The 13,522-nt window shown below is 48.6% G+C and overlaps 1 protein-coding gene across 1 annotated transcript in view; it reads right to left on the reverse strand.

Annotated features, from left to right (window-relative positions):
• Positions 1-13,522, reverse strand: part of NDRG1 (N-myc downstream regulated 1) — a 59,409-nt gene that overhangs the window by 9,538 nt on the left and 36,349 nt on the right. The window contains exons 6-12 of the mRNA XM_032760484.2: positions 11,988-12,050; positions 11,190-11,250; positions 9,590-9,676; positions 7,384-7,440; positions 3,674-3,777; positions 1,950-2,006; positions 1,110-1,161 (exon numbers count right to left, since the gene is read on the reverse strand). Coding sequence (XP_032616375.1) covers positions 1,110-1,161; positions 1,950-2,006; positions 3,674-3,777; positions 7,384-7,440; positions 9,590-9,676; positions 11,190-11,250; positions 11,988-12,050 — 481 coding nt within the window. The remainder of the gene's footprint in view (positions 1-1,109; positions 1,162-1,949; positions 2,007-3,673; positions 3,778-7,383; positions 7,441-9,589; positions 9,677-11,189; positions 11,251-11,987; positions 12,051-13,522) is intronic.

Consider the following 13,522-nt stretch of genomic DNA (forward strand, 5'->3'; position numbering starts at 1 on the left):
CTGGCAAAGAAGAAAGTATGTGGGGTTTGGGATTCAGCAGATGTGGCTTGAAATCCCAGCCTTGCCAGTACCAGCTGTGACAACTTGGATAAGTTATTTAACTTCTTTGGGCCTCAGTGTCCTCATCAATAAAATGGAGATAATATCTTTTTTCAAAGGGTTGTTATGAAGATTAGCTGAAACGTAAACAGTACTGCAGAAATATCTGCTAAATACATATCCTTGTTTAACCAGCAGCTGCCAGAGATCCTACAGGTTTAACATTCCCAGATCTAACAACTATTCTTCATGTAAAATCACATTGACCAAGCTGGTTTCTCTCTTCATTTTGTCAGTGACCCTCTTAAAAGGGGCATCTGGAATTGGGCAGAATACCCACATGTAACCTATGCTGTTCAAAATGCTTAAAGTAAAACTATCACCTCCCTTGATTTGAACAGTGTATCTCTACTGATGTATTCCATGATTATCTCCAGTCGGTCAGCCCATAAGAAACTCATGGTTTGTTAAGGCATGCCAGGTATTTACTACACGAACATTTGCAAATGTCACTCTGTGGATCACTGCACAAGGCACGGCAGTACTGTAGGACTCTGATCCATAGCCCCTAAGTCTGCCATCTCCCCAGCTGTGGGGTTGTCTGAAAGGTAGAGTCCTCTCTTTGTTGCCACAAAGTTGTAGGTGGGAGTTAAGGGGTGAAAGGAGTCAGGAAGCTTTGCTAAGCCCTGCCTCCCAGTGCCTCTGTCCCCTGACAGCTCATCAGACACCAATCGGTTTGGAAAGATCCAGCTGCTTCCCAAATGAGAGGCGAATCTCTTGGCCAGGAAGCCAAGTGGCAAATACGCCCCTATAAAGAAGCCAATGGGACACAGATCGGCAGGTGAGGGGACCTGGGCGAGGAGACACTGCCAAGCAACCAGGGCTGGCAGCCACCAGGGAAAGAGACTAGTGGCTAGGCCCTCTGCCCAAAGGCCAATATGGCATTTCGAAACACATCACCTGCCCTGATGGGGCAGAGGAGAGGAGGGGCAGGCAGGGCCACTTCAACAAAGTCAACCAGACTTTGCCTGTTGAATTAAACACAGAAACCACCTGTGATTTCTACATACCACGGCATCCACTGCAGGCGAGCTGTCCCCAACCACCAACAGAGCAGGACACCTGGGGTCAGGGATAGAGCGGAGAATTAGCCCAAGGTTCCTTTAAAGATTGTCCCACTCCCAGGCCTGCCAGGCCGGGGCCTGCATTCTAAAAACAATGTCATTTTGGTTTCCCCAACACCCTTTGCTCTTTTACTTCATTCTCCTTTGATCTTAGGATAAAATTGGTTACTAGTAATTCACAACTTAGTATGAATTTCAGCCAGGGAATTTCTGTGACCCAGTGCTTTCATTTTAAAGCATCTTCTCTTCAAGGATGGATGAGCAGGACTTAGCTGGCAATCAAGACCGAAACAAGAACAGCATGAAGGACAAAGGCAATGACGTGCCAGGTTCCCAAGTGTCACACAACGTGGCGCCCTCAGCCACAAAAAGACACCACCATTACTGGTGGAAACCCAGTTAGTTCTGTCCATGACTGTCTTTTCCTCCTAGACGTATAGAGCTCTTTAAGGCTGTGTCCTGTGCTATCCATCCCTAGGCTTCATGGAGCAAAGCCTCACAGAGTTATTGATGTAGTAGGTGCTTAATAAATGCTGTCCCAAGTACAATCAACAATCCTTCTCCAAGATCAAAGGCCTACGTCATGGGGACACCCTAGAAACGGATGCCACCGGTACAGGGAGAAGTCCAAGTCAGGCTTGGTAATGCTCAGTCTCTGGGTAGAATATATCCAGGTCTCAATGACACAATGTCCTGCCACACTCAGAAAGAAGGCCCTGCCAGCAAGGCCACCTTTACAGTGCACAGCCCCGACTGCAAGTGCTGGGGAAGAGAAAAGCCACTCACTGCAGGGTGACTGTGTGGGTTCCCGGCATTGGTCGCTCAATCTCCAGGTCGCGCCGGCTGCAGGAAACAAATGCATCATTAGCATGAGGACCCCTCCCGTGGAGAAAGCTCCCACTCCCATCCAGCCAAGCCCAGGAGGTCCTGCCAGTGGCCATTCTGGCAAGCCACCCACATCCCCAGCTTGAGAGAGGCCCTGTGGCTTTCAGGACTCCACACCCTCTTGGTGTCCACAGACCTGGTTAGAGGGACAGCAGGACATATGCATTTCAAGCAGAGCTCCCCTCATTTTGTCACAAATATTTGTGGGGCTTTTTTTTTCCAGGAGTGGAAGTCAGATCCTCCACCACAGAGGGTCCCCGCCTTCCTTGTCCCCCTAGTCAGAGCCCCCATCTGACAGAGGGGCCACCTCCCAAATGCTCTCGCAGCCTCTTAGTTGAAGTCCCAGCCTCACCAACTCTGAGTCCTCTATAAAGCACCCAAATGATCTCTTTAAAACTCAGGCCTCATCTTTCCATTCCCTGTCTCAAACCCTATGGTGCTTTCCCACTGCACTCGTGTGAGGCACAGTGTGGGCCCAGCCCAGTGCCGACCACCCTCCCTGCACACAGCCACCCACCCTCTCTGCTGTCTTACAGCTCCCAACATGAGAAGCTCTTTCTCAGCTCACAGCCTGGAGTTAGACAAGCAGGATCCAAATCATGCTTTGCCACTTTCTACCTGTGTGGCCTTGGGGAGAACACAGGACCTCTTTGCGCCTTTGCTTCCTCAACAGGAAGTGACAATAATACCAGGACCTTCATAGTGAGATTTTGAGAGGGGTCAGTTAATTACTGTGCTATTTGTGAGGACAAGTTAAGAGTGTGGAGTCTGCGGGCTGTACTGGTCTCCTCTGTGTCTCTGGCGCCCAGCCGAATGCCTGACTCACTCCAGTTCTCAGAAAGTGTTTACTAAGTGAACGCACTGCTGGGCTTCGGTTTCTTCAGTCACATCCACAGTGAGGATGTTACCACTGAGATGAGGGCGGATTGTAAAAGGAGGCAGATACTAAGCTCTGTTACAAATGTTAATTTCAAGAAGTCACGTTATTAACATTTGATCAGAGATAAACACTATGAGGCTCATTTCTATCTCCTGTTCTGCGAGCGTGGCAGAGCTAGCTCAGCAGGTTGAGTGAGCTCCCTGGAAGATTATAGAGTCTCTGGCTGACACCAATGGCCTGAGCTGTCTCCTCCCCTAGCTGAGCTCCAGATAAGCACCTAGTGCTGGCTGAGAGGGCCACACCTTAGGCAAAGGCCGTGTTCAGGTCCTCCTTATCCTTGGAATGACAAACTCCCAGAAGCCTGCCTGGATTATCCCCGGCCTCCAGGGGAGCTTTGCTGCTCTCTCACTTAGCTCTTCTTACATTTGGCCTTTCATGAAGGTCAGCAGTGGGCACACACATTTACTGTCAACCCTCTGAGTGTGCGACTGCGTCCCTCTCACGTCTGCACCCGCAGTGGTCTGGAGTGTTTGTTCAGCTCCCTGCAAGACGAGCTGAATGCCAGGAACCAGCTTACAGGCCAGGTGTCCTTCCTGGGGATACCTGTCCTATGAATCTATTTGCTCAAACTCAGAGCCTGCCTCTTCCGCTCATTTTATACCCTCCCTCTCACCTGCCCCATATTTCAGATCTACGGAAGACACCTCATAAACAGCAATGATGTGGCTGAACAACATCCCGATACCTGTTGTAGGCGTTGATGAACAGGTGCAGGTTGCCGGGGTTCATGTCATTCACGATGTGCTGGCGGTAGGTGTGGACCACTTCCACGTTACTCTGCATTTCTTCCTGCATTTAGAGAGGTCAGAAGATGGTCCTGATTGCACTGTGGCCCTGAGCTGGTCACTACTCTCTCCGTTCTCCAGGTTATTTGGATACAAAGTAAAGATAATAATGTCTAATCCACAAGACAGCGACAGACCTAAAAAAAAAACCTTCGAGAAAGCAACACACCCACCCGGGTGCAGACAGTGGTTACACTATCCGCTGGGAGCAGAAAAGTCCCCCATCCTGGAAAGGCCACACCCCACCCTTCCGAACTCATTACTTAGGGACTTTCAATTTGAAGTCAGACATCCTGGATCTAGAGCTTAGCTTCATCACTGTCCCTTTCGTGGGCAAATCTTTCAACTTCTCTGAGCCTCAGATCTCTAAAAAAAAAAAAAAACAAAACAAAAAAAAAAAAAAAGGGAAGAGAGAGAATGTTGCCTACTTCACTAGGTTGTAGGACTTAATGGAGGTTGTGTTCTCACCTCTACCAACAGTAAAAATTGGAGGCAAATATTAGTAATTGTTTTCCAATAGGAAGAGTTGAAAAGAAGTTTTTCATGCTTGAAAAGCAAAACCAACTCATGCCACATGAAGTTGCTGAAAAGAAGGGCAATTGCAACTCCCACTGCGGCCAACCAGAGCCTTGAGGGAGTTGGCCCCAGCCTCCCCATCTCTGGGTGCTTTTTGAATGTCATTTGCGACAAACAACTTGTTTGCTCTGTTTCTCATTTATACGAGGGCAGACACCTGTAGGTTTCACACAAGGGTCTGATGTGACCAGTGGCAACCAGATGAGAAGTTGGAGTTGGGGGGTCAAAGAAAGCTGGTGTCAAGCTTGAGCTGCATCAAACAGTCCAGGATCATTTAGGCAGCAAGGAGGTCAACGCTGGAAAAAATAGTCAGGAATCACGCTGGGATTTCAGATCAAAACCAACTGTAGCGATCTGGGAGCACCCTCAGACACCATGGCTGGACCAACCAGTCTCCAAATAACTTGGGGTATAATCAGATCAGATGCTCAATGCTATGTCTGACATCCCTCCTCCAGTGAAACAGAGACAGTGGCTGTGAATTTTTCCCAATTCCTATCAGTTTCAGATTACACTCAGGACAGGGAAAATGTATCACACACTGTGGAATGAATCATAAAAGGGGAAAGAGGACTCTAGTGGGCTAAACTGTGGCCCTCAAAAGATATGTCCATGTCAAATCTCTTGAACTTGGGAATGCAAACTTGCTGGGAAAAAGGGTTTTTGCAGGTGTAATTAATTAAGGATCTTGATATGAGATAATCCTGGATTACATGAGTGGGGATGAAATGCAATGGAAAGTATCCTTAGAAGAGGAAGGAGAGGGAGAAATAAAACAGACACAGAGGAGAAGACCATGTGAAGACAGAGGCAGAGAGTGCTGTGAGCAGCCACTTGCTAAGGAATGCTGATGGCCACCTGGAGCAGTAAGAAGCAAGGACGAATTTCCCCTAGAGCCTGTGGCGGAGGGGTGGCCCTGCCAGCACTTGACATCAGAGTTCTAGACTCAGAGCTATGAGAGAATACACTTTTGTTTTTCTTTTTCTTTTTTTTTGAGACAGAGTTTCCCTCTGTCTCACCCAGGCTGCAGTGCAATGGCACGATCTCGGCTCACTGCAGCCTCTGCCTCCCAGGTTCAAGTGATTCTCCTGTCTCAGCCTCCCGAGTAGCTGGGATTACAGGCACGTGCCACCACACCCGGTTAATTTTGTCTTTTCAGTAGAGACGGGGTTTCACCATGTTGGCCAGGCTTGTCTCGAACTCCTGACCTCAGGTGATCCACTCGCCTCAGCCTCCCAAAGTGCTGGGACTATAGGTGTGAGCCACCATGCTCAGCCCACTTTCGTTGTTCTAAGTCATCCTGTTTGTGGTAGTTACAGAAGCCACAGGAAACCAACACAACGGGCAAACCCAGCAGTTGTACCTGTCAACCCCAGAGTGAAGCCTCTGTTCCCCGGTACACTCGCCAACTCCAGAGTGGGGCGTCTGTTTCCCTCATACACTCGCCAACCCCAGAGTGGAGCCTCTGTTTCCCTGGTACACTCGCTAACTCCAGAGTGGAGCCTGTTTCCCCAGGACTCATAGGAGTGTCAGATGGTCACACGTTAGCTCAGAAGCAGAAAGCGGTATGTAAGCAAAGCAAGTCACTGCAATTTCAGGCAACCAAGGGGTTTTCCAGACCCTGGGCTTGTAGCCAAGGCCATGGCATGCCCTTCCCGAGGGCAGCTGGCCCCAGCTAGAGACACGAAACCAGTGTCTGGGGCCAGGCAGGCTGGGCTGATAAGAAGATGACCGCTCACTTCTAGCATGCTGTGAGGGGCTTGGCTCACTCCCTCTCAGTGGGGTGACTCTGCTTCAGGAGAGCAGCTCATCTCAGAGCCAGGCAGCAGCACAGGCAGCCGCCATCCTGCTGTGGTGACCAGAATGAAGCCAGACTCATAGGTTCTAATACCAGCCCCACCTCTCCCTGGCTGAGACCCTACACAAGTCGCTCAACCTCTCTGGTCTGTTTCCTCTTCCATAAACTGGGAATGAGAACAGAATTTATCACACAGGTCACAGAGCACCTGGGTGGAATCCTATTCCTACAGTTAACACTTGTGAAGCTCTTAGGACTGAGCGCAGCACACAGCTAACTCCACGGACATGTTTGCTACAGACCAGATTTATAACAGCCCAGAACTGGAAACAACTCAAAGGTCTTATCAACAGGCGAATGGAAAGACAAACTGTTGCACATACATAAAATGGAACACTTCTCAGCACTAAAACGGAATAAACTTTGTTTTAAGAGACATGGTCTGTCACCTAGGCGGAATACAGTGGGCAATCCCAGCTCACTGCCTCAAACTTCTGGGCTCAAGCGATCCTCCTGCCTCAGCCTCCCAAGTAGCTAGGACTATAGGCATGCACCACCACGCCTGGCCAATTTTTAATTTTTTTAGAGACAAGGTGTCACTATGTTGCCCAGGCTGGTCTTGAACTCCTGGGCTCAAGCAATCCTCCTGCCATGGCCTCCCAAAGTGCTGGGATTATAGGAATGAGCACTGCACCCAGACTAGGAATAAACTATTGATCCACCCATTAACATGGACAAATCTCAAAATGGTTATGCTGAGTGAAAGAAGCCAGATCAAAAAAAAAGAGTACCTACTATATAATGCCATTTATATAAAAATTTAGGAATTGGAAAGCAATCTATACAGGCCAATGCAGATCAGAAGTTGCCTGAGGAGGAGGGAGAGGAGGACTATCAAGGGGCACAAGGAAACTCTTGGGGTGATGGAGATGTTATTCTCCTGATCATAGTGATGGTTTTACAAATGTATATACATGTCAATTGTACACTTTAAATATGTGCAGTTAATTGTACTTCAATCAGCTGTTTTTAAAAGACACACAAAAAAGAGGGAGAGAATGAATGACTTGTTGCTTATGAATGAATAATGTCACATTATCTCACGAGCACCAGCTCGGTGGCCCCCAGCTGATTGTGTCTTGTTCTCTCCACCCCCACATGCGGCCCTGTGCCGAGCACCACACACCACACAATGCATCGCTCAGCACGAACAGAATGCCAGACCACGCAACTCACCTTCCCAAAGAGGTGGGACACCACCATGTCCGGCAGGGCTTGGGTCCATCCGGAGATCTGGAGAGGAGTAAAGTGGGTGGATGAGAAACCAGGAGCTAACAGTAGTTAACAAGGTCAGCAAAACCCCACTTCCCTGAGGGCAGAGTGGCATTGCCGGACTCCCTCGCTGCATACAGGCCTCAAGGACATCCCCCTTGACAGAAACTCAGTTCCTGCCTCCAGTTCCCTCCTGGACCTGATCCCCCCAAATGCAGGGCCTGGGACTATATCCAATTCCTTATTTTCAGAGGCCCATGCACAAAATGCACAGCAAATGAGTGCTGAATAAAGACCTAGCTACTGCTAGCTTACCCTGCTCCAAATATTCACCAAGTCCTCAGCAAAGAGGACTGCCCATTCACCTCTTCTAAAAACACACTGAGCTCCCCAGTCTACACCCCAGGATATGCTTGGCTCCCAACTATCCCTCCTCTCTCATCTCCAAGCCAGTTTCCCCTTTCTAAGTATACTGATATTACCAAAGACACTGACAATCTTCTTTTTCCTACCTCTCCCCAGTGACTAGGTTTGCAGCGGGAGCTCTATAAATCCTAGCATATAGCAGGAGCTCCATAAATGTGTGCTGACCTAAGCATTAGGCAAAAATGAGTAGGAGAGAAGCTCTAGACCTAAGGGTCTTTGGCTGGCCTTTGCCTGCCACAGCCCAGCTGTGTGGCACTGGGCAGTGTGCATACCTCTGGGTCTCAGACTTCTAATCTGGAACTGGGAGTGCCAGGAACTTCAAGGCCACAAGGTCAAGGTAAGGACTGCAAGAAGTAACTGCACATATCACAGTATCTAATACCAGTGCCTGGTACTCGAAAGGCTGGGGTTGAAAAGGAAGGGAACAGTACAGCTATTAAAGCCCCACAGACAATACTCAGGCTTCACATTAGCCAGTGGTCAACATCCCCGGACCTTCGAGTCTGGCTCAGAACAGCTATCATGAAGCCCAGTGGGTTGACTGGAATGTCACTTCCTTTGCTGGAAAATCAAATAAAAAACGAGTGTGTTCCACTCCGGAATGTCATACAGGCAGGAGGGAAGGGCTTCTGCATTCTGGAGGAATGTTCAAAGAACAAATGCAAAATCACAGTGGCTAGGACAGGGCGGGGGATGGGCAAGAGGCACGGCCCCTTCAAACCCTCGGTCCCTGGCAGCCACCCAAAATTTGGCAAAAATGCACTTGCAAAATGAGAAGCTGGGATCACCTCAGCTTGAAAGGCTCTGTCCTATTTCAACTGGAATGACCTCCCCCTCTCCTTGGCAAACACTGAGGCCTTTACGGGGAAAAAAAACAAAAACAAAAACACCACAATGATAATTTTTAAAAGATAAACAAGGAACCTCAGGACACCAGCCAGGGCAGAGCTTCCCAAGACAGCACAGGTCCCTTCTCCTCCAGGCAGCCCATCCTGCTGGCCAGGCCTGCCTGTCTCCCACCCCAGACAGGAGCCTCAGGGGAAAGGATGGTCAGGTCCATGAACCACGAAGTCAAAGCAAGCTGCATCCGGTCCCCATTCTACTGCCTAGCTTTATGTGACCCTGGACAATCCCCTCAGCCACACCAAGTCCTCACCTCTGAAACGGTGATAAAAATTCTCACCTCCTAGAGCGACTACGAAGATTAACTGAGGTCATGCACACATAGCAATGTAGAATGAAACTAGCACATGGTAAACTCTCAATCTAAGTTAGCTAATTATTATCGTAAAATTTTGTGGCACAGTTCGTACTAAATACACATTTATTTTTCTTTAATAATACATGAATGAATTCCTAAGATTAGAGGCTTTTGTCTTGTTCATCTCAAGAAGTCTTGTTCTTCAAGATGCTCAGCATCTTGACCAAAGCCTGGCACAAGTTAGGTACCCAGCTAACACTCATTAATCCAAGCAATGCTTATCCAAGCTGGCTCAGGGACCTGTGTCCCAGTGCTTTCCCTGGCTTACACAGCTTGGTGGTATTTAAGTCTTCTGAATGGCAAATGGCTGAGGTCACGTGTACTGTTCTAAGCAAAGCAGAGGGAACTGGAGTGGGCAGTAGAGGGTAGTGGAGGAGTGGGTAAAGAGAGAGCTTGTAGCTCCAGGGCTCCCCAGGCAGAGGCTGTGTGCACCTGTCCCTCTTCCTGCAGGGACCCCGCCTGCCTGACAGGCCCCCACCTCACCTTGGAGGCGGCCCAGTCCATCCAGCCTTCCGCATAAGGGTTCACGTTGATAAGGACGAGGCCCTCTACCATCTCAGGGTTGTTTAGCTGCGATTCAAGACACAAAGTGAGACAAACATCCCAGCAATCTGAAACACTAGGAACTTTCTAAGGCAAACCAAGGCTTGGGAGAAGTACCCAGAAAAAGGCAGTGTGGGCAGCAGAGCAGGCTGCTGCTCCCCGGCCTCACCCCATGCAAAACTGAGGTTCCAGCACAGCAGACACAGGATCGGGTCCTAGAGAGAGTGGGAAGGAGAAAGAGGAAGTGCAGGAGAAGTAGGAAGCCCGCCGCTTTGCAGACCTGCCTTGGGCAAGTCACTTCAACCCACGGAGGTTCAGCTTCTCCAGCTGTCAAATGGGTGTAACACACCATCAACCTCATCAATCAAACAGGGCACATAAATGCTTTCTAGTTGTGGCAGTAACAACTGTATTACTTACTTCCAGGATATATAAACACACACATACACACACACACACACACACACACATATACACACCACACAGTTACGCATCGCTGAATAACAGGGATACTTTCTGAGAAAATTCATCATTAGGAGATTTCGTCATTGTGTGAAGATCTCAGAGTACTTACACACACTTAGAAGCTATAGTCTACAACTCATCAAGGCTGTATAGTACAGCCCTTTGCTCCTAGGTTTGCTGTACAAACCTGTACAGCATGTGACGCTACCCAATACTGCAGGGAATTGCAACACGATGCTAAGTATTGATGTATCTAAGCAAATCTAAACATAAAAATGAACCATTATAATCTCATGGACCCACTGTCAAATATGCAGTCTGTCATTGACCGAAATGTCATTATGTGACACAGACATATATAGATATAGATATGTACACCTAGGGTACAGTTGAGACCATTTTTAATTTGCTGAGAGCCTATATGGCCAGGCCATTTTGTATTCATGTCAGTATTCCTTTCTTTTTTTTTTTTTTGGTAAGATGGATGTTGTAGAATGTCAGTATTCCCAACCTCCAGCAAAGCCCAGCAAATAATAGGCAGTCAAAATACAAACGGATGAAAAAAATGAGTATTGCTGCATTCTTACACAATTGCTCGGTGAGGATACAAAGGAACAGTGGCTCTTGACCTGAGCCCAGAGAAATAACAATGACAACTGTCATGAAAACTTCCCGTGTCTGATTCTAGTTTAGAATCAGTTATGACCCAGGAGTGCCCTGACTACAAAAACCTGTACAGCTGTTACAAAACAGTGTCATAGCAGAGTACTCAGTGAGTGAGGAGTGTCCTCACTAGATGGCTAAGTGGACAAAGCCCATGACAAAAGAATGTGTCCAGCATCATCCTTGAGTGGAGGAAGAGAAAAGGCTGTGAGTATATATATATATATATATATATGTATATATATATATATATGAGTACCCATGCACCACACACACACACCCACACACACAACTGTGGAGCATACGGGTCATTTCTTTTTCCCTTTTGGGTTTTTGATGCTTTTCCAAATGTCTTCCTTCATCTTAAAATGTTCTTTAAAATGCAATTTTCAAAAAATGCCAAAGCACTCACAGCAAATCGAGTTAGGATGTAGGCGCCTGCTCCTGTTCCCATGCCAATAATGCTTTTCAGCCTGGAAGCAAAAATACAAATGCATGTCACACAAGGAGTGACGGGAGCCTCCAAGGACCCACTCAGAACTTCCTGAGGGTGACCGCCTGGCTAGGCAATGCGCGAGCATGCCGCCGTGACTGCCTGCATAGCCCTGAGGTCACCATGCTTTAGGACTGGACAGAGACCTCGACCTTAGAGAGCCGCGCCCCTTCTCCTCACTTGCCTCCTGGCCGCCACCCAGGCTCTGAGAGACCGTCTGACATTTACGGGAAGGACCGTTACGGCATCATTTCTTCCCACTCTTAAGCTTTATTTTGGATTCTAAAACTTGGAATGAAAACAAATTGAGCAAGAACCATGAAGTTATCATTATTTGAAGAGCTCAAGACAGAGAGGAACACTGGAAAAATGAGGGTGTGGAGAGAAAAGCTAAGGTCTCAGGCAACTCCATTCCAGAACATTCCATGGGAAAGAGAAGCGAACGGAAGAATAGGAGGCAAGGGCAAATGGGTGGGGCGGCTGCCATCATGCAACATAACGTTCATGCGAGAGGAAAACTGAAGTTACAGGAGACAGACTAGAGCTCAGAGACTGTGTGAAGAACAGTGTTCACAGAGTGACGAGCTAATTTCTTGCCTCATCTTTAAACTGCAACCTTAATTTTAGTGGTCAGTCCAGAGCAAAGCCAAGGGGCAGGAAGATGCTAGAAACCAGGCTTCTCTGCAAACAGAGGAGGAGCTGATCCTTCGCTCTTACCCAAACTGTTGAAGGACTCCAGGAAGCATCTCAGCCAGCTGATCCATGGACGGGTACATGTACCTGGGGATGACACAGAGAAGCCATTATTGAGCGCCCGGACAGAAACGGGTAATCCAAACAGGGACACGCTTGAAGGGTGGGGACCATGCAACAGCCTGCCCCATGCACCCAGACCCCCCAGTCTAGTCCCTTCCCATCCTCCTTCCAAGACTCCTGCAGCACACTCTATCAATTGCTTCCTACGCTCCAGGTCCCACGGATGCATTCTGGGAATTAGCTCATTCAATTTTCACAATAACTCTAGGAGGCTGCTAGGATTTCCCCCCACAGCAAGATTATAAGCACCACTGAGGCTGAGAGATGAGCCACTTGGCCTCACAAGAGCAGTAGATGGTTAGCCAGAAACATGTCCTCACTGTGTTTGTCTGGTTTTGGGTCTAGGGTGTTGCAGAAACTGACTAGAAGGCATTTCACAATTCCAAACTCAGGGAGAAGGAATTAAAACAGGCATGAATGAGTTCCATCCACAAAGGAGTGATTGATCCTCACACATGCCGGGCTTTTGGTGAGGCAATGGCAGGGGCCTGTGAGCGAAGCAGATGCAAACCAGGACAGGAGCCAGCCCTCAAGTCAACAGAAACGGGGGGGGGTGTGACTCATAACAAAGGCTATCGAAACAGAGACCTGACGTGATCAGATGATCAGGGAGGGCTTCTTGGAAGAAGTGACGCTGAAGGGGTCATGGGAACCTGATGAGTAAAGCATGTGGGCAGGGAAGCAGTGTGTGCAGATGCCCTGGGAAGAGCCAGAAAGAGCCCGTATGGTGTGGCTCCACATCAACAGAGCCACTGAGCTGAGAAGCCGCAGGGCAGAAGAGGGGCAAAGACATGAAGCTCCACTGAAATGGCCCCGGCTCAATTTGAAGCCAGCAGCTCCTAAGGTGTGACACTGGAGAGAAGCCACTTAATTGCAGGGCCCTCTGTTTCTTCCCTGTTCCCCAGGGCTGGTGTGAGGCGAGGAAGCAGCAGAATTCTACTTCCAAGGTCCCTCCTGTGTAGGTGGTGGACACCGAAGCCAGGAGGAGCCCAGCCAGGGATCCCCTACCCTGCTCTGCTGTCTCAGCGTCAGGATACAGGCGGCTCACCCTTAAAGGGCCTGGAGACGCCCCCTCACCCCTCCCAAGCCCCACACTCTCCTCCGCCCTACTCCAGGAGGAAGAAACAAGTCAGGCCCCACTCTGACAGTGGGTCCCACCAGACGCACACGAAAACCACCTAGTAAACTAGGGGGGAAATGCACTGTAATACCCAGACCAACTAAATAAAAATTCCTGGGGGTAGGGCTCAGGCCTCAGAATATTTGTAAAACCTCACCAGGGGGAACTAAGAGTTTCTGCTTTCCCCCAAGTCTTTCACACAATTGGTCCAACCAAAGATTTACGGACATACCTCTGGCATTATCTGCTGGTTAACAATTAACCATGTCCCACTGTTTTAATACACTTTTAATTTTTGGTCCTAACCCCATATGGT

Source organism: Hylobates moloch, unplaced genomic scaffold (genome assembly GCF_009828535.3).
Source record: "Hylobates moloch isolate HMO894 unplaced genomic scaffold, HMol_V3 SCAFFOLD_9, whole genome shotgun sequence".
NCBI classification, from domain to species: Eukaryota; Metazoa; Chordata; class Mammalia; order Primates; family Hylobatidae; genus Hylobates; species Hylobates moloch.